We start from the raw sequence: 19,513 nt of genomic DNA, 5'->3' as shown, positions 1-19,513 counted from the left end.
AGGGAGGTAACTCACACATCTTCAGGAACAAATATGGCGGCTCTCAGCAGAACGACACGATGTTTACATTCGTTATTTTCGCGAGTGCAACGAGTAGTTACATCACAGTACCGGCGTATCGGTGACACCTGGGTGGACGGAAGCTGTATTGATCGTAAGTTATCATTTGACCGTATGATACCCATGGATTTTCTTGGAAGCTTCTCATCATCTAGTGTCCTTCAAAATCGTCTAACATTGACCTACTGTACGTTAACACGTATTTTAAATCTTCTTGACAGCCCATGATAAAAAATAAAATTTATATTTGGTTAAAATCGAAGTTGGCAGTTGGTGTTGTTTTTTCAGTTTGTATAAAAATCGGTCAATACATTTCCTTTCAACTGTAGTTAAATCCCAACCAGCAGACATACGCTGCACTCGGAAACGTCATAGATGGTTTCAAACGTTGCAGTTGCATTACAGCGTTTCTATAACGTTCGTTTAACGTTACATTTCTGTAATGTTAAACACAGTTTCTAATGATGAAAATGACACGTGTAATAAACGTGATTGAAACGACCGAGTTTTTTCATCAAACATTCCAATCATTCAGTTTAATTATAAACGTTAATGAAACGTTTGTCCAACGTGTAATCCTTCAGGATGAAAAAATATTTAACTTTTTTTTCAGACGTTGCTGGAACGCTTATTTCTCCACTAAAAGTTGTGAAATTTAACGCTTATTTCTCATATCAACGCGATAAAAGTTGTAAAATGAAAACAATAAATAATTGATAAACATTATGAGTTCACGTACGGGCTAGGCATGCAGGGTTTTCTACAATTTTGCTAGTAGTGGGCTGTGTAACTTGCCGTGTACGTGTAGTCTTTTAGGAACATTTTACATAAAATGAAACATGGTTGTGGAACAAAAACTACCATCTATTTGTAATGTGGTAAAATGAGGCATCGGCTCAACTTTTCTACAGATTTTACATAAAATGAAACATTGAACAAAAAAGGTACCCCACACACCCACCCACCAAAAATAATGGGTTTTTACATAATTATAAAGATATGGTACAAGGGAGATAACTCGCAAATACGTTGAAGCAGAGATGCTACGGGATCACGTAACTTTTTGTGTTCCCGCTAGGAAGAACGCTGTTTGGTCTCCTAATTATAGGTAAGTGCCATTTAAAGCATGTTTTGTAAAGTAATGGCAGTCCGATTGTAATATTTACCTGTAATAATCCTTTCGTCATTACTTTGCATAGTTAAATCGTTCTTGTAAAGCATAAATATTGCGATTTGTCTTAATCGAGTTGGGAGCAGACGATGACCTGCCCAGCCGCAGCGCTAACCGAGCGATGATCGACTTTCTATTTTGACATTTTCTGGTGAAAATATGTACTTTAAGTTGTTTCAATTGTTGTAAGCTCATGAAAATACGTCAGTTATAATTAATCAGTTGAGTATAATCATAGCGTAGAAAAGAAATTAAATACGAAATTATGCAGGTGTGCTAAAAATAGTAAATGTGTACCCTTAATAACATGCGGCAATCAAATATGGCTGCGCCCATACAAGTTGTTGGCGGTGAATCGATTGAAATAATTTGTAAACAAATAATTTGAAGCTGGGTGATGCAAGAAAACCTTTTGTTAAAAAACATTTTACTTGGAATCTATTGAATGTGTCTATATTAATCAGTCAAGTCAGTATTTTGGTAAAGTTTATGTAGCTAAATGACTTTGTGTCATTGTTGATATCTAGTCAAGCTTGAAGTACATGAAGAAAAGAGATTGACTATTTAAGAGGAATAGCCAAATGTTATTTGTAATGTCAATGTCAGGAAATATAAAATAAAAACTTTTAGAACAAGATTAAAATGGTTTTGATTTAATCAAATCGTTCTATATTCCGCCACAAATTCTTCTAATGAAATGGTTATTATGGAACTCCTGCATTTTACTGAGGTTTGCATTATTGCTTGACTTGTTTTGCATTTGGTCCTGGATCAAATTGTATTACAAGTAGTTACAACTAATGTTAGTTAGTGGTCATGTTACTTTTACTATAAGTTACAATGATTGAATCCCAATACTGTCCTATAACTATTGAGTCAGTTAATTGGTATGATTATGGACTTGTGATGGAGCATAACAGATCAAGTGGTGATTGTATTTGCCTATTGTATTTTAGAATTAGAGAGTTACATAGAATTACACAGAGTTATAATATAGAATTACACAGAGTTTCATAGAATTACATAAAATTATATAGAGTTACATAAAATTATACCAAGGGTCTCAATAGTGCCACTTTGCTGTATATGATAGGATTTGCCATACTTTACTCTAATTAATGCTGTTATGAAGTGATAATGTGGTTAAACTAGTTACAATTCAGTACACTTTTTTAAAAGATTTCTAAAGTGTTTCTGTTTGAAGGCTGTTGATGTATTGTATGATGAAGTACTGGATAGTTTGTGAAACCTTAGAACTAGTTTGTACTGCACATTATACTTATATCAGTGACCAGCTGATCTCTGGTCAGTAGTGTTTAGTAATTTTGTAGGCTTTGATTAAATTGATTACTCTGTAAGTTGCCTATTAAAGGTATGCAATATGTATTGTGACTTCTCTGTTCCAGCTAATAAAAAACATCAATTTAGATGCTGTTACGTCTCCTTGTAGGTTGGCTTATCTGGTACATCTCCCGAAGAACTTTGGGGTAACAAAAACAACAAAAATCTATAAGATTGTGATATCCCTTTATATACTCTGATGTTTATATAATATACTTTAGCAAATGATAAAACGTTGTAGTGCAAATTTTTGGATATAATACATGCATATAATATATATCATTGATACATTATACATTATTCAATATTATAGCATGCTGGAACATAAATAATTTTCATGACAAATTAAGTGTTAATAAATAATTGTGTCATTTATTTATTTCAGATTTCAATTTTTGGTGTAAGTAGGTGGCCATATCATAGGACACATTTCTTCCTTTGATATTAACTTGGAAAATTGCAAGACGATTAGTAAGTGACTGAACTATCCGGCACTGTGCTGTAAGTTTTGAATCCAAATTTGATTTGCTTGACCAGAGTTTTGAAAGTATATTTAAAAATGAAAATGATTCATTAAGAGAGAGAGAATCAGATAGATCAGACGATTCAACTTTAAGAAATGGTCAAGAAATTAATTTACAAAATGATATTGAGATAAGAAGTCAGCTTTCAGGTAGTGATTTCAGTGAGGAATTGTCAGAAACCTAGAAAACTGATGTGTCAGACTCGGATAATACTAATTATGACAAAGGATATTAATTTGGGTTTGTCCGTCCGTCTGTCACAATTTTGTTTCCTTGTTCTAACTTCCCCAAATATCATCCAATTTGGGTGAAACTTGGTCAGCAGATGCATCTTGGGGTCATTAAGACTGAGTTTGACTGAGTGTAGGGCTCTTGATCTGCCAGATTTGGGGCTGATATTCGGCCTCATTCCCAATGCAAAATAGTATCTTTTTTTTTCCCAATTTAGACCCCAAGTTTTCCCAATTCGAAGGAAAACACCATTATTCTTCCCAATTCAAAGGGCCCCAGGCCCCAGTCCCAAAATGGGATGTGAGAGCCCTGCAGTGTCATCTATTAATGATTATGCATACTAATAAGGTATTTGATTTCATTGGTCGGTTCAATTCTGTGCTCTAACTTTCCTAAATATAATCCGATTTAGATGAAACTTGGTCAGCAGATGCATATTAGGGCACATAAGACTGAAATCAGCAATCTATGCATACTAATTAGGTATCCTTTCATTTCTTTGGTCGGTCAGTTTTTATGCTCAAACACTCCTAAATATAATCTGATTTAGATGTTACTTGAAGTCCCACAAATATTATCAGTTTATCATTAAACTATATCATTCTACATAGCATTATGACATGTTTATTCCTAACATGTAAAATGTTTACTTACAATTGGTTTGAAAAGCGGGGTTTATAAATTCAATAAATTTGCTTGTTTACCTTAATCTTTCTGTTGCTTCAATTTTATACCATGTTTGTCAATAAGAAAGTTCAATCAGGCAATATTGGTTTGAAGTTTACATTGTTTTTCAAAGTGGAGAAAACATTACTGTGTGGTTTTTTGTAAAACGTTGTTTCATTGGAATGTATTATTGCATATTTTCATCCGGACCAATCAAATTGCGCTAAACATAAAAGAAAAGCCGGTCGGAAATGGGTCTAGATTATGCTTTGAGCAAAAGTTGTCATATAAGTACATTGACATTACGAAATGTTTGTCAAATGACATGTTCGATTTAAAAGATTTTATATGATATACAATATTCATTTTACGGGAATGAATCTTTCGATATACTGATCACATCGAGCTCGATGTGTCAAATCAGTAGGACAACTGTACTGTACAGTACAGCGAACTTGTTCACAAACTAAACTGCAGGGTATGTGTTGAATTTTGCATTTAAAAGACATATCTTTTAAATTAATTTTGTATATTGTTATACTTAGGCAGACACATTTGCGAAGCAGATTCACAGGTTGGTACAGAGTTGGATTGCGCTTTGATACTGGACTCCTGAGCATTTATGTTAAACAAAAACATTTCTGTCATTAATAAGTGGTTAAGTTTATACCCAGATGTACCTACCGGGTTTAAAACTGGTTGCCATGCCGACAGGTGGACCTTACAGGTGAGAGGGGCCAATCAGTGAGCCATTTGTGAAAAAGACACTGCTAGGTCATGTGTTTTTTACGTAATTCATCCAGGTGTTAAACAAGATCCTAAGGGCATAGATTAATTGCTTATTAACTGTGATTGTTGCGTTTTACTGGCCAAAATAATGTGATATTAACCAGAATTATCATCAAGACAAGTGATTAAAAGAATTAAAATACATGAATTATATAGCAGAAAAATGGTGCATGAGGAAAAACATGATAATAACAGGAATGTGATATTAAATGGAATCTACTGTAATTCATAATAGTGGATAAAATATGCTTAATATTTTCCATGTTGTCCTCTTCATCTTTTTTGAGTAAAAGAAATAATGTACGTGATGATATCGTTTCAGTTTGTATCCTCACCTCAACTTGTTTCATCAAGTGATGATGAGGAGGTGGAGGATCCTCCTACAGCACCCCCAAAAACAAGTCAACTGAAATGCCAGATCTCCCTTCACCATCGACAGTTCCATCTCCGTTGTGCACAGCTGTCCGGCCATCGACAGGCTCTGCTCGGTCAACAAGCACTCAAGAGCAAACAGGTACTTTCAACTGATTGAAAAAATATAATTGATATTTACTGTCAATGTTCTGTTAACTTAAAGTTGCTTTTATCTCTCTTTTGGAATATTGACTGTGGCATTTTTAATCATTGATTGTTGAATAACTTCATTTTTTCCTGTTACAGGTGTCGGGGACAAAGCTATTTTAACTCTCCTACATGAGATCAAAGGCCATGTTAGAAAGAACACACTACTGCTTCACGCCCTCTAAATCCGACATGAGCTAGTCCAAGAAGAAGACCTTAACTTTGAAGACGATTACAAATTTCCTCTAACAACAGAGGAAACCTTCCATAAGGCAGAGAATCTTCGAGAGAGAACAAAAATAAAGCTGTTGTAAGTTAAATATAACTTCACAAATTAGTCTTGATGCAAAATGTGGGTTTTGATTATGCATCCTGTCAGGAAATTATTGATACACATATTTAAAAAAAAATTTATTTTACATATTACATACCTCGCAAGCTTTGGTGGCCATAATAATGAAAATAAAATAAAGAGGATTATGGAGGCTGCAATGAAAAATGAACTTGCGGTGTCATTCAACTGGGTCGGGAGAGGAGGGAAATGGGCATTTTCCCGCACCAACCTGGCAAAATCTGTCTACGGCGATACTGTTTTAATATATTTCTGATTACTTTTAAAATTTGGACTTCAGAAGTATGATGGAATATATCATCAACCAGCTTTAAGAAATATATAAATTTGTACTTGAAGGTGCTGGCAAAAAGGTAGGACTTACCCATGCCGAAGCTGAGCAGAAAATAAAAAACTGGTTAAAATGCACCGGTTGTACGGGCGGAAAACAGGCAAGGCCAAATCTCAAGGTAACAAACCAAACGATATCAATTTTGCACTTTAATGTTTAGATTACTAGTATATAAATTTTAGATCAATCATAATGAATTTTCATGTAATTCCTAAATGCAAGTTGTGTATTGTTTTAGACAATCTTAACTGGAAAAATGGATGTTTTAAATATAGCAGCATAAATTTAAATGATGTCCAGATATTTCCTTTTCATTTTATTTCAGAAGAAGTACAAGAAACACCAAATACGTCCTTGAGCAGTGGTGATGAGTCAGAATGAAGACGATGATATTTTTGTTAACAAAATAAATACATGTCTCACACTAACATACAGTAGGTGCTGTTGTATATAACAGATAGCGTTGATTTGGTGTACACTTTGGTTTAGTTTGCTGAATGTGCTAGGGTCATTTAAGGATGGCTTCCCTGTGTATGCAAGGTGAATGACAGAACCCAAAGTCTTCCTCACAACACTCAACATAAGGCTAAAAGTGAGGCATGTCAAATGTGACAATTAGGAAGAAAAACGATCTTTAGGAAAGAGAGAAAAGATAAAGATCCCAAATTTAGTCGCCTCTTACGATCATGCAATAGGGGCAGCACAATTCTTACGTCCCAGGCAGTTTGGTGTACACTGGAAAGCGTAGGTACACAAGTAGCAAAAGAAATGAGAGGAATACAGCATGGGGCTGTATTCAGTTCACTATGATTTAAGAAAACAACAATTAAGCGTAATTATGTGTTGGCTATCTGCACGTGTTAAACAGAAAATTCAGAATACATATTTCTTAATAAGATAAGTTTGTATATTTACAACCTGGATACTCAAATTGTTACAATCAAATATACTTTTCCTCTGTGCCCCCCTGGAACATGTCATGGCATATTGAAGACACAAGTGAAATATTTTGATTAGTTCTAGGAAGAAAAACTGACCAATCACAGGCTGATATGCTCCTTTTTAAGATTACAAAGGAGCAACACCCAACTTAAAAGCCATTACAGTATGCCTTTTGCAGCTATGAAAATTCTTTGAAGTAGCCTACATTAAAGGATCAAACAAACTAGTCTTTTTGCTGTGTCCACAAGGTGTCGCACATGGAATCTTCAATTTTTCCATACATGTTCCAGGAGTGCAGAGAACTAAAGGGATTGTAACCTCTGGAGTATCAAGGATAGTATTTTTATTAGGTCGCCTGAGCCGAAGATTTGTCTATCGTGCGTCGTTAACTTTTCACATATTCGACTTCTCAAGAACCACTGAATGGATTTTGACCAAACTTGGCACAAAGCATCCCCATGGGAAGCCGCTTCAAGTTTGCGAAGACCATATGAAATTATGTTGAAAAAAGTAATTATGTCCCCTTTGGGGCCCATTAGGGGTGTAAAAGGGGCCATATGTAAAAACATTCTTTAAATGACATCTTCTCAAGAACCATTGGATGGATTTTGACCAAACTTGGCACAAAGCATCCCCATGGGAAGCAGCTTGAAGTGCGTGAAGAAAAAGGGTGTGGCGCCAATAGGGGCCCCAGGAGGGGGGAAAAGGGGTAAAATTAGGTAAATCTTTTTTTATCTTCTTCTCATGAACAGTCAGATTAAATTCATATCTGATATTTAGGGTCCTTATGGCAAGGTCTACAAAGTTTTGGAATGAAAAAAAATTGGGTCAAAAACTGCCCCACTAGGGGGCACTCAAAAGGGTCAAAAATTCAACTTTGACCGATTTCAACCAAATTTGATAGAAAGCATCCCTTAGTGAAGGACATATGAAATTATGTTGAAAAAAGTGATTATGTTCCCTTTGGGGCCCATAAGGGGTGTAAAAGTGGCCATATGTAAAAACCTTCTTTAAATGACTTAATCTCCATGGATTTTGACCAAACTTGGCACAAAGCATCCCCATGGGAAGCCGCTTCAAGTTTGAGAAGAAAAAGGGTGTGGCCCCAGGAGGGGGAAAAGGGGAAACTTGATATGAATGTTCTACACAAGGTCCTGGCAAGTGTTTAAACATTTTGGGGCGATTCAAAATCAAAGATGGCCACCCTGGCCTCTGTTTGGCTAAGATATTAAAGACTTCCTCACAAGAACCATTGGGTGGGTCATGTTCAAACTTGGTACAGATGTTTTTTTAGAAAGAAATCCATAAGGAAGGGAGGGAAGAAAATGTTGGACCGTGACACATTCCCACAACATATGAATTATTGTCTCCACTTCAGTCTTACAGTGAGGCAGTATGCACTATCAATAAGACCAATCTCAGATTTAAAAAAAAAACAAGAGATTTAAGATATGATGATTGATTTACTGTAGCCAGTGTAATTCTAAATTTTATTCATGAGAAAGGAGAAAGAAGTATTATTTTCCAGGTTTCATTCTCAAATTCAAACATTCATTATACCCCCCGCAAAGAAGTTAGGGGGGTATACTAGAATCAGGTTGTCCGTCTGTCTGTAGACACATTTTGTCCGGCTAACTCCTCCTAAACCTGTGAACCGATTTTGATGAAATTTTACAGGAATATTAAGGATCATGCGTAGATATGCATGCCCCTTTCTTTTTTTGAAAATTTTGGTTGCCATGGTAACTGGTCACTATAAACAAGTTTTCTAATAAATGTCCATAACTCCTCAGTTATTTGACCGATTGTATTCAAACTTAGTAAAAAGATGTAATTCAGTAAGGCCAATAATTGGACATATTAGACGTTTCCCAAACTGTTACCGTGGAAACACAATCCTGGCCTCTGATTATCAACCGATTGCCAGATGAGTTTGAGATTGATGTAGTACCCACTTATTATAGTGACCATTTTTTTGTCTCTGGCCCTTCAGTGGAAAATGTTACTTCAATAAAGATGTAAGTATTGCAAGACTCTCTTGATCATGAACAACATGTATTCCACCCCTTCTGATTTCCAGAAATGCAGGCACATGCAGAATATGTCAATTACTCTCAGAATAACACTTTAACTTATCCATTGACTCGTTGCAGTGTGCGGGGGGTATTGGTCAGCCATCTAGGTGACAGTTCTAGTTCCATTTGCTTTTTCCCTGTAGGTATATAGTATTTTTACACAGCATAGTATAAGAATTTGTTCTCTTATTATGTTTGAAATTTTTGTGTCCAATTTTCTAGGGAAAGTTTTTCAATTATTATATGAAGTTTTTATCCAACTTCTGATATTGAAAATGTAATACTTTATCAAAACCCTTGATAACAGAATCAAATGCCTTTTCAAAATTACCACTCAAATGCATTCTGGAAGATGGTGTTCCTCAGCATAGTGCTTAATATCAAATACTAGACTTGGGCTTACCCCAATCAATCTGTTTGAAATGAATCATGACTGACCTGAATTAATTGTCTTAAACTGATTTTTTTTTCAATTGGATGCAATTTTATATACAATATTAAGCAGGCCATTAGGTCTCAATTTTTAGCTCACCTAGTCCAAAGGGCCAAGTGAGCTTATGCCATAGCGCAGTGTCTGTCGTCTGTTCGTCCGTCCAGCATCCATCAACTTTTCATTTAAACAACTTCTTCCAAAATACCAGAAGGCCTAGAATAATTATATTTGGCTGGAAGGTTCCTTTGATGAAGCCAAACAAAGTTTGCAAAAAAAAAAAAAAAAATAATAACCATGACCCATATTCAAAGTCACAGAGGTCAAATGTGTTAAAACATTTAAACGACTTCTTCCAAAATACCAGAAGGCCTAGAATCATTATATATGACTGGAAGGTTCCTTTGCTGAAGTCCAACAAAGTTTGCAAAAAGGAATGACCTTGACCCATATTCAAGGTTACAGAGGTCAAATGTGTTTAAACCTTTAAACGACTTCTTCCAAAATACCAGAAGGCCTAGAATCAGTGTATTTGGCTGGAAGGTTCCTTTGACGAAGCCCAACAAAGTTTGGACAAAAAACCTTGACCAATATTCAATGTCACAGAGGTCAAATGTGTTAAAAACTTTAAGTGACTTCTTTCAGAATACTGGAAGGCCTAGAATCATTAAATTATGCTGCTATGTTCCTCTTATGGTGTCCTACAAAGTTTGTTAAAAGAAATGACTTTGACCAATCTTCCAGGTCACAGGAGTCAAATGTGTTAGAAATGTTGAAACAATTTCTTCTGAATAATCAAAAAGCCTAGAATCATTATATTTGGCCAGTATTTCCTTTTATGAAGTCCAAATTGTCTTGGCTTATCCCCTTTTGGTAAACATGTAATAACTCCCTGTCTGTGTGTTACCGATAACTTTCCCTGTTCATATAAATAGTTAATGTATCTCAATACAGACTTTCCTAATTTTTCCAATTTACAAACTTTCTCAATACTGTATATGAACATGATTTTGATGTTATGCTGTATATTCTCATTATATATATATATTGTCAGTATATTCTCTTCTGCGTAAAGCTTAGGCTAAATATATATATTGTCAGAAGATAGCCTGGATATTCTCTTTTGCATGAAGCTTAGGCTAAATATAGATATTGTTAAATGTTTTAGATTAAATGATGAATACATGTGAATTCTTTGTAACATTTCAGCATCTACTGGACTAACTGAAGACCAAAGAGAGATGCGGAGAGTCGCTTTAAACTTTGCAAAGAGGGAATTATTTCCAAACATGGCCATATGGGACCAGGAAGTAATAATGATTATATACATATATTATTATCACAATAATTTTTATAGGACTTTTTCAGGCAAGTCCAGAATACAATTTCCAAAATGAGAGATGTAGTGGGTCCTTAAAATTTTAGCAAGTCTTACAGAAAAGTCATTAGTCCAGGACTCATTTATTGGTCATAACACATCAGATTTTCCTGGGAACACCATTTTCGGTAAGAGTTACTTTTGAACCCCACACCCAAAGTGGCTACCAATGGGTTATTATACCTGGTAAATATAATACAAGTGTCTGAAAGGGTTGATTTTAAGACCATGCCCCAATTTTTCTTGGTACCCCTTAAAATAAACCCTTTTAGATACTTATTATAGCCTACTGGTAGTCATTTTGGGTGGGGGGTTCAAAAGGAACTCTTTCCGCATTTTCAAATCAGTACCATGTATTTGGTTCAATAATCTAATGTCCTTAGTTAACTTGGTGTGAACTCACTGTGTTATGGATCATGTGAAGTTGTCCCAAAAACGAATTCAGGTAAAATGTAGCAGAAAGCATGTGTTTGTAATTATTTGTTTGGTTTATCAGGAGACATTCCCAGTTGATGTGTTGAAGCGTTGTGCAGCCCTGGGATTTGGTGCTGTGTACTGTAAGGAAGACTGTGGCGGTACCGGACTTTCCAGGCTTGATGCTTCCATGATATTTGAAGCCTTATCCCAGGGCTGTGTTAGTACTACTGCTTACCTCAGTATCCAGAAGTAAGTCTACACAACCATTTGTCAGTGGTAGAATTAGCCACTGGTCCACTTGTTTTTGACTAACAAGTTTGCTGATGATTCAATTGGTACATGTAGTCCAACAAGCATTCCCATTACACCAGTATCTTTTATTAAAAGGAAATTGCTGTTCAGTATATTTAACAATGGGTAAATCAGTTGCTTTGATTTAAAAAATACCTTTAAACACATTCATATGAAAACTTTAACGATAATTAGAATGTCTTTAACAGTACAACTTTTGAAAAATCACATTTACACACAACAAAATCCTCACTAATATTAAAACGATGAAAACTATCTTGGAATGGTTTCTTTCTAGAATACCTTCAGTCCATGAAACATTTTGTTTCTCTTATCCACAAGAAAGCATCACATAGCTTTTAGATTTTAATTATTTTCTTGGAAACGTGCACTACTTGACACCTAGGTATGAGTAAAAAATTAAAACCTTTTTGTGAATGTTTTTTAAAGCGTGTGTGCCTGGATGATCGATGAATTTGGCTGTGATGACTTGCGGCAGAAGTTTATTCCAGATTTAGCAACGCTGGACAAATTTGCTTCTTATTGTCTCACAGAGCCTGGTCAGTGTGTCTTAAATGGAAAGAAAATGATGGTTTTATGTAACGTATGTGTGTGTTTGCATGCATGCGTGTGTGCATGTATGTATGTTTAATATTGGTGTATCCATTAAAGTTTCTCAAAACTGATGTTGGAGTGTTTTTCATGTTACATTGTAATTATCTCATTATTTTAGGATACATGTAATGTTGGAAATTTGTTTATTTAAATGATAATCATTAAGAAAATGCATCATTCCTTCTGACACACATGTCACACCTAAGAAGTGATGAACAGATTTCAAGTCATTTTCAGATTTTGATATTTATTGCTTGTTAGAGAGAAATTATCAGGCATGAGATATGTTTGGTTTTTTTTTTTTTTTTTTTTTCCCATTCCTTAATTTAAACTTTATTCGATAGATAATTTCACTTTGGATCATATGTCTGCATACTTTATATAACATTGTTTTGTATGTTATAATTACTATATTTTGTCAAAAGATTATGGAAGTGATGCTGCTAATATCAAGACGACAGCTGTTGCCAAAGGAGATCACTTTGTTCTTAATGGATCTAAGGTAGGTTATCATTATTTAAATCAGCCATACCTTAATATTTACCATTGCATGGCATTCATGATTGCTACCTTGTAACCTTATACTTACTAAAGTTAGTTTTGCATTACCAGCTCATGAATTGCCATGAATATTGAAAGGAACTTGCGAATATTGGGGTTGCCTTCCCTTATAATTTGATCTTGATACATTAAAAGAATGGACAATGTACAACACCATTACAGTTTGATTGTTCTATTTCATAGGATATTGTATTCTTATCAGGCAACAAAAAATCTAAGGAAGTTACTTTTGTGTTTATATTTGTGTAAAAAACTTATGTGCTTAGATTAGTATATCAAAGTGAAGCGAATATTTGGGAAGTCCCATGTAACTATATTTGGATACAAACTGATATTGTTGGATTGTTATGTCATCCTTGAGAGCTGCTTTCGACTGATTTACTGTAAAAATTATAAAAAATACACATTACGAAAATTCACACTAAATATGTGAAAGTTATTTGTCTTCATAAATTTCACCAATGCATATAAATATGTTAGATATTTCACGGTTATCAAAATATAAATTAGATATGCAGAAAGGTTCATTGATCCTGAAAATAACCCTGGCACATACAGCTGGTCTGTTGCAAATGCTAAATTAACCCACCACAGAAATACTTTATTACACTAATGTTTGAGCACGGTGGGGAATGTTTAGAATCTACCAATCAGAAATGGCAAAAAAAAGCAGAAATAAATGCAAACTTACTCAAATGTAATATTCATCAGTGCCTTCAAGAAAAGATAATCCTCAAAAGACGAGTTGGGATATTCTGACTTAATTTGTACATTGATCAGAGAGGAAGCATGCACATATGAGCTGCTGTTTGTATTCCATTTTAATAACTTTTTTAACATTTAAAATTATACTAAACTAACACTGAATTTTGACTGAAAAACTCAACACATGTGTATTTAATTCAAAACATTGTCGTAGAAATTAAAGCACAAATGAAAACATCCTGTTTTAAATATATATTAAGGTTGTTGCTAAGACATTTTAGTATTTTCTGAAATTTAGATTGTTTTAAGTCGGGTACAAATGAATGTTTCAGTCTTTCATAAGTGGAGGAGGAGAGAGCAATGTGTATTTGGTCATGTGTCGGACAGGAGAAGCCGGAGCTAAGGGAATATCCTGTCTATTAGTTGAGAAAGGCTCCCCTGGACTTTCATTTGGACAAAAAGAAAAGAAGGTAAACCCAGTTTAACTAGTTATCTCCCTTTAACTTACAGTGAATTTCAGAACAGTTATGGATGAGATACTATTAAAGTAAGTAAATGCAGTGTTTATTGAGAAAACTGCAAAATAAGGCAATAAATGTGTACCATGGATGAAAAGTAATATGAATAAGTTGCATATGCTCCAGAAAACAACAGTCAATTGTCATTTTCATGTTAAGAAAAACATCCAAAAGAATTATTTTTCAGTGTACTAAAGTATTGCTTTCCTGTATTTCACTTCAATTAATTCTTATCTCCTTAGATGGGATGGAATTCACAGCCAACACGCCAAGTGATATTCGAGGACTGTGTGGTTCCTGTGGAGAATGTGGTTGGAGAGTTAGGAGATGGATTCAAGATTGCCATGAGAGGCCTCAACGGAGGAAGAATTAATATTGGTGAGGGCTTTGTAAGCTATACAAAAAATTCAAATTTCTTTAAGTTCACTCTTTGGTATTTTAAGAATTAGCTTTGCCTGTATGTTTATTAAGTTTTGTGTTGACATCAACATCAAAATTGTCTGATAATTTTCTTGTTTATGACAGTCTGTACCATAATAATAAAAAAATCTTGTCTTTGTTTATGTTGTTGATATCACATCCTCCTCATACCCATAAAATGAGCATTCTAACAGTTGAGTAGAGACAAGCATCAGTGCCGTAGTGCATTATAATGATCATTGTGCTCCTTTGTCAACTTCTTTGTGCGTCCAGTTTCCTTGGATAATTTCAGGAGATTTTTTTAGAACCCTAAAGCCTAAAATTCCTCAAGTTTCATAAGCAGTTTTAAACTTTACATATTGAAGTGGAAAAAAGTTTTCATACAAGTTCAAAAAAGCCAGAAAGACCTTACCTGCATGATACTACATGTTAATTAAGTTGTTAATACATTTTACCACAAATGTCTTGTTTCTAAGGTCTAGAACTTCATTATAATACTGTTTAATGTGTCATATTATGGTGCAGTAATTTGCAGTCATATTATTATCCATAAATGTGAAATGTTATCGCTGATAAATTGTTGATAAGGATTCATTCTAGTGATACATGAGCCATTTATTTGTTCTGTATATTTTGATAAGTGTCTGAAAATTGAGTGTTGAGATGTCATTATGTTCTAGCTTCCTGCTCTCTTGGTGGTGCCCAGTCAAGTATAGAACTCTGCAGAGATTACCTGAAAGTGAGGAAGCAGTTTGGAAAAAACACTAGATAACTTTCAGGTAATGAACAAGATTTCATTTATGTGTTTTGGGGGAGAGGATATATATAGTGAGTGAGTATTATGTAATGAGAACTTTTACATATCTGGTTCATATTTACTTCATAGTAACATACAATCTGCACCTAATCTGATTCTGATTTGCGAGACATTCATGTCAAATAGACATATTTATGCCCCTGTCATACATGATCAGGGGCATATAGTGTTGCACTTTCCGTCACTCTGTTCCCCTTTTTTTCTTCACAAGGTCTCCTGAACCCTATGGAGGATTTTAATGAAACTTGGTAAAGAGAAAGATCACATTGTGTAGATGTGCATATTGCAAGGGGAATGCTGTCCAACAGTTTTACAGGAGTTATGGCCTTTGTAGGTCCAACCATTGTGAAGATGTCATCCATCTTTCACAGAATTACTGAACATCTTAAAACAAATTCACCAAACAACCACTGTTTATTTGTTGTGCAATTTGTTTCATTTATTTTAGTTTTATTTTGTAGATAAAATGACAGTTCTTAGATCTTAAATTCATATGAATTTCTTTAGAATCCAGGGGATGTATTTATTTCTATTTATTTCAACCATTCATTTTAGTTTCAACATAATTTTAAGATTTTATGTTTTGTTCATGATTCAGAAACAATTTTATACAAGTGTTTGTTTTGATGATGATGATACACAATTTTTGTCTGTATTAAACATGCTGTATCCAACAACTGCTTTACCAGTCCATATATCTCTAGCCTTTATCTATCTCTTGTAAGATCTTGTGACACATTTCTGCTCTCATTGACAGTATTTACAGTTTCGGTTAGCGGAAATGGCCACTAATTTAGTTGTGTCCAGGAATATGGTGAGAACTGCCGCCCGGTCACTGGACGAGAATTGGCCGGAGAGGGTCATCTTATGTTCTATGGCCAAACTTTTTGCCACAGAAGAGTGTTCAAAGGTGGAGTGAATACAGTATAATGGCTCAGACTTATCCAATGAATATTTATTAAATGATTTGATAAATAATATGTTTATATTTATGTAATACATGTAATTGATTGGTATGGCTTATCGTTATTAAATCATTTTCTTCTGACATTCTGTTACCTGGTGTTAAAGTAATTCAGTATAATAAGTACATGTATAATGAAATGCTTTGAAGAAATTTCTTACCAGACTTATCCTTCCTGACAGATATGTAATGATGCAATACAGCTCCACGGAGGGTATGGTTATTTGAAGGACTACCCAGTACAGCAGTACACACGAGACATCAGGGTACATCAGATTTTGGAAGGTAGATGTCAAATCACATGTAGTTGATCAACTTTAAATTCTGGTATTCAAAATAATCTATCTTTCGATTAAATGAACTGGAAAGATGAGCTACACATCATCCTTCTGTTGTATGTTGTTCTATTTTTCCCAGATCAAACATGTATAATGAGTGTACACTTTTAAGATGCTATTAAAGTTCTCCAGATACCATCTATAAATTAGACACCAATAAAAATATGAAGACTGCATGATTCTTAACAATAAAAAAAATGTTCTTTTGAGTACATGTACTATGAACATTTCAGAAACAGAAAATCTCAAGTATCTTTTCTTCCTAAAGCAAGAAGGAAATCTATATAAATCTACATGTGACATATTATCTCTATTTACCAGGTACCAATGAAGTGATGAGAATGTTGATATCCAGAGATTTACTGACAGACGATGAGAGGAAGTATGCATGATGGACAGATGGAATCACCTTGATAACACTGCTATAATATTTCTGGGATAATTAATACTGGTGTCTGGTGTTGTTTGAACACAATATCTGACTGCTGTGTGTGTGACTAAAAAATATTAAAAAAACCAGCTGGTTCTGTTACACATGTCTGTGATATTGAGAGTGTAGCTACAACATGGAAGTTTTACAGTGAACACATTACCTAATAAACAATGTATTTATCTGTTGCTCTCCAGCTGCCCAGTGTCCAGTTGTGATGTCATAATGTATATATATATTTATCGAGAATAATTTAAAATTTTAACAAATCTGCTGTCATTCAATCAGGTTTCTGATATCTTGGCCATTTTTTATATAATGGGGAATTTTTCAAAATGAACTATAGCAGCATAAAGAGAATGGTGATTTATAACAACTGTTGTTTCTGATATGATTAAATAGTGGTTATCATAGTGGTAACTCTCTTGAAATGGAGGCGATTTTATATGTCATTGGGGTAGCAAGCTTTACAGCAGATATCAAACCACTGGTTGGTGCTCTTCAACAATCTCAACATTATGTACAGTATTTTTTTATTTTTTTTTCCAAATTTATCAAATTTTAGCAGAAAATATCTCTGTTAATAAAATAAAGGTTAATATTTAAACAGATGTTTTTTTTTTCAAATTTAATTTGGAATATGCTGTTTAAACTTTACTATATGTTGAAATACTTTTTTATTATGAGATTATATGTAGAACTTAGGAATATGGAAATATTTGTTTCCCTTCATTCAGATGTATTTTCATTTGTATATTTGCCTACATGATCTTGCTATTGACGAAATTTATGTCTTGTAAACTCTAGCACAGGATTCACATAAAGGGCCATAACTCCTCAGCTATCGGGAAAGAGTGTTGTATAACTAAAGATATAGGGATGTCTCTTACATCCATACCACTTGTACTTATTTCTAAGGGTAGAAACACCCCATGTATTTGATTTTGGAACAATCCTAACACCGTAAATTGATCACTGAAATAGTATTGGAGCATAATATCAGTCATGCGAGGTACATGTATTTAATTTTGTATGGACTTGTTAAGCCTTTTAACAATAAAAAACAATCATATGGTTGAGTATTTATTTTTGTCTGATTATTATCAAAGAAAGTGTGATTGTTGTACAACGAGTTTAAGAAGCTGTTGTATATACATATGTAATTAACTTCATTGAATTTTAAGTTTGTGTATTTTGTGACGTTTGTTTAAAATTGTCACATTTTAGCAAACACCAGATAAGTACATTGTTAAAAATAAAATAAAGTCAAGGTTGTTTCTCTGTTTTTGTGTTTTATTTACTGAACAAAGTCATTGAATGACATTTCAGTCATATGGTATTCTGGAACAGATGGCATAGTATGAAAGGTTTCAAAAACTTATTTTTTTCTGTTTGAACCCTGCTCAGTAGGTTTAAGTCTATCTGCACTCCACTTCAGTATTAACAGGGAGATAGACATCTTAGATTGTATCACATTGATCTACTTACTCAATTTAATGTGCTAGATGTTATCAATGTGTATATCTACAGACGTAACTAGTGTGCTGCTTGTGTACTATGATCACTCACCCACCGGGGGACTGTGTACACAATATACACAACACAGGGACTCGGAGAATTGACCTCCAGAGAACTACAATATATTCAACATCGGGATTTTAGAGCTAATATTTACAAAAAACACCCGATAAAGGGACTAGAGAGCTAGTCTTTACACAGTATTACCTAACACATAGACTAGAGAGCTAGTCTTTACACATAGACTAGAGAGCTAGTCTTTACACAGTATTACCTAACACATAGACTAGAGAGCTAGTCTTTACACAGTATTACCTAACACATAGACTAGAGAGCTAATCTTTTCACAATATATCCGACACAGGGACTAGAGAGCTAATCTTTACACAGTATTACCTAACACATAGACTAGAGAGCTAATCTTCACAGTATTACCCAACACATAGACTAGAGAGCTAATCTTTACACAGTATTACCTAACACATAGACTAGAGAGCTAATCTTTATACAATATATCCGACACAGGGACTAGAGAGCTAATCTTTATACAATATATCCGACACAGGGACTAGAGAGCTAATCTTTACACAATATACCCGACACAGGGACTAGAGAGCTAATCTTTACACAATATACCTGACCCTGTGACTAGAGAGTTAATCTTTACACAATATACACGACACAAAGACTTCAGAGTTAACCTCAAGACAACCACACATTTATCACGATGTACCATATATATAGCCTACAAAGAGACTACAGCGTTCCCTTTTCTTCAACAGACGCAATCATATCGGGATATTAAATATTCAATGTTCTTCAAACGAACCTTTTCATTATTTATAAAAAGAATTGTTTAAAATGGTCTTAAAATATCGCATGAATCTATGCAAAATAAATGGAAATAAGATAAACCACACCTTTAGACGTCTAGATTATCACAAATTGTTTCACGACGTAACACATTCCGGCTCACATGTCCCTGTGTGCGTGCGCGCGCGCGCACACACACACACACACACACAAACACACACACACACACACACACCACCACCACCACCACCACCA

The 19,513-nt window shown here is 34.4% G+C and overlaps 1 protein-coding gene and 1 pseudogene across 1 annotated transcript; both read left to right on the top strand.

Annotated features, from left to right (window-relative positions):
• The first annotated feature begins 33 nt into the window (after window positions 1-33).
• Window positions 34-17,608, top strand: LOC132561794 (isobutyryl-CoA dehydrogenase, mitochondrial-like). The gene is given in 12 exon segments (XM_060226493.1): window positions 34-154; window positions 10,683-10,783; window positions 11,348-11,517; window positions 12,010-12,119; window positions 12,600-12,676; window positions 13,773-13,910; window positions 14,201-14,336; window positions 15,059-15,135; window positions 15,137-15,157; window positions 15,953-16,105; window positions 16,342-16,444; window positions 16,819-17,608. Coding segments are annotated over 12 exon segments (1,278 nt in total). The 3' UTR covers window positions 16,890-17,608.
• On the top strand, window positions 4,993-6,407 carry LOC132561800 (uncharacterized; annotated as a pseudogene).
• Window positions 17,609-19,513: the final 1,905 nt, after the last annotated feature.

The sequence above is a fragment of the Ylistrum balloti genome, unplaced genomic scaffold (genome assembly GCF_031769215.1).
Source record: "Ylistrum balloti isolate Yb309-2 unplaced genomic scaffold, AGI_CSIRO_Ybal_v1 Utg371278, whole genome shotgun sequence".
In the NCBI taxonomy this organism is placed as follows: domain Eukaryota; kingdom Metazoa; phylum Mollusca; class Bivalvia; order Pectinida; family Pectinidae; genus Ylistrum; species Ylistrum balloti.
Note: the sequence above shows the minus strand (reverse complement) of the source record. Positions and strands in the feature narration are given on the sequence as shown.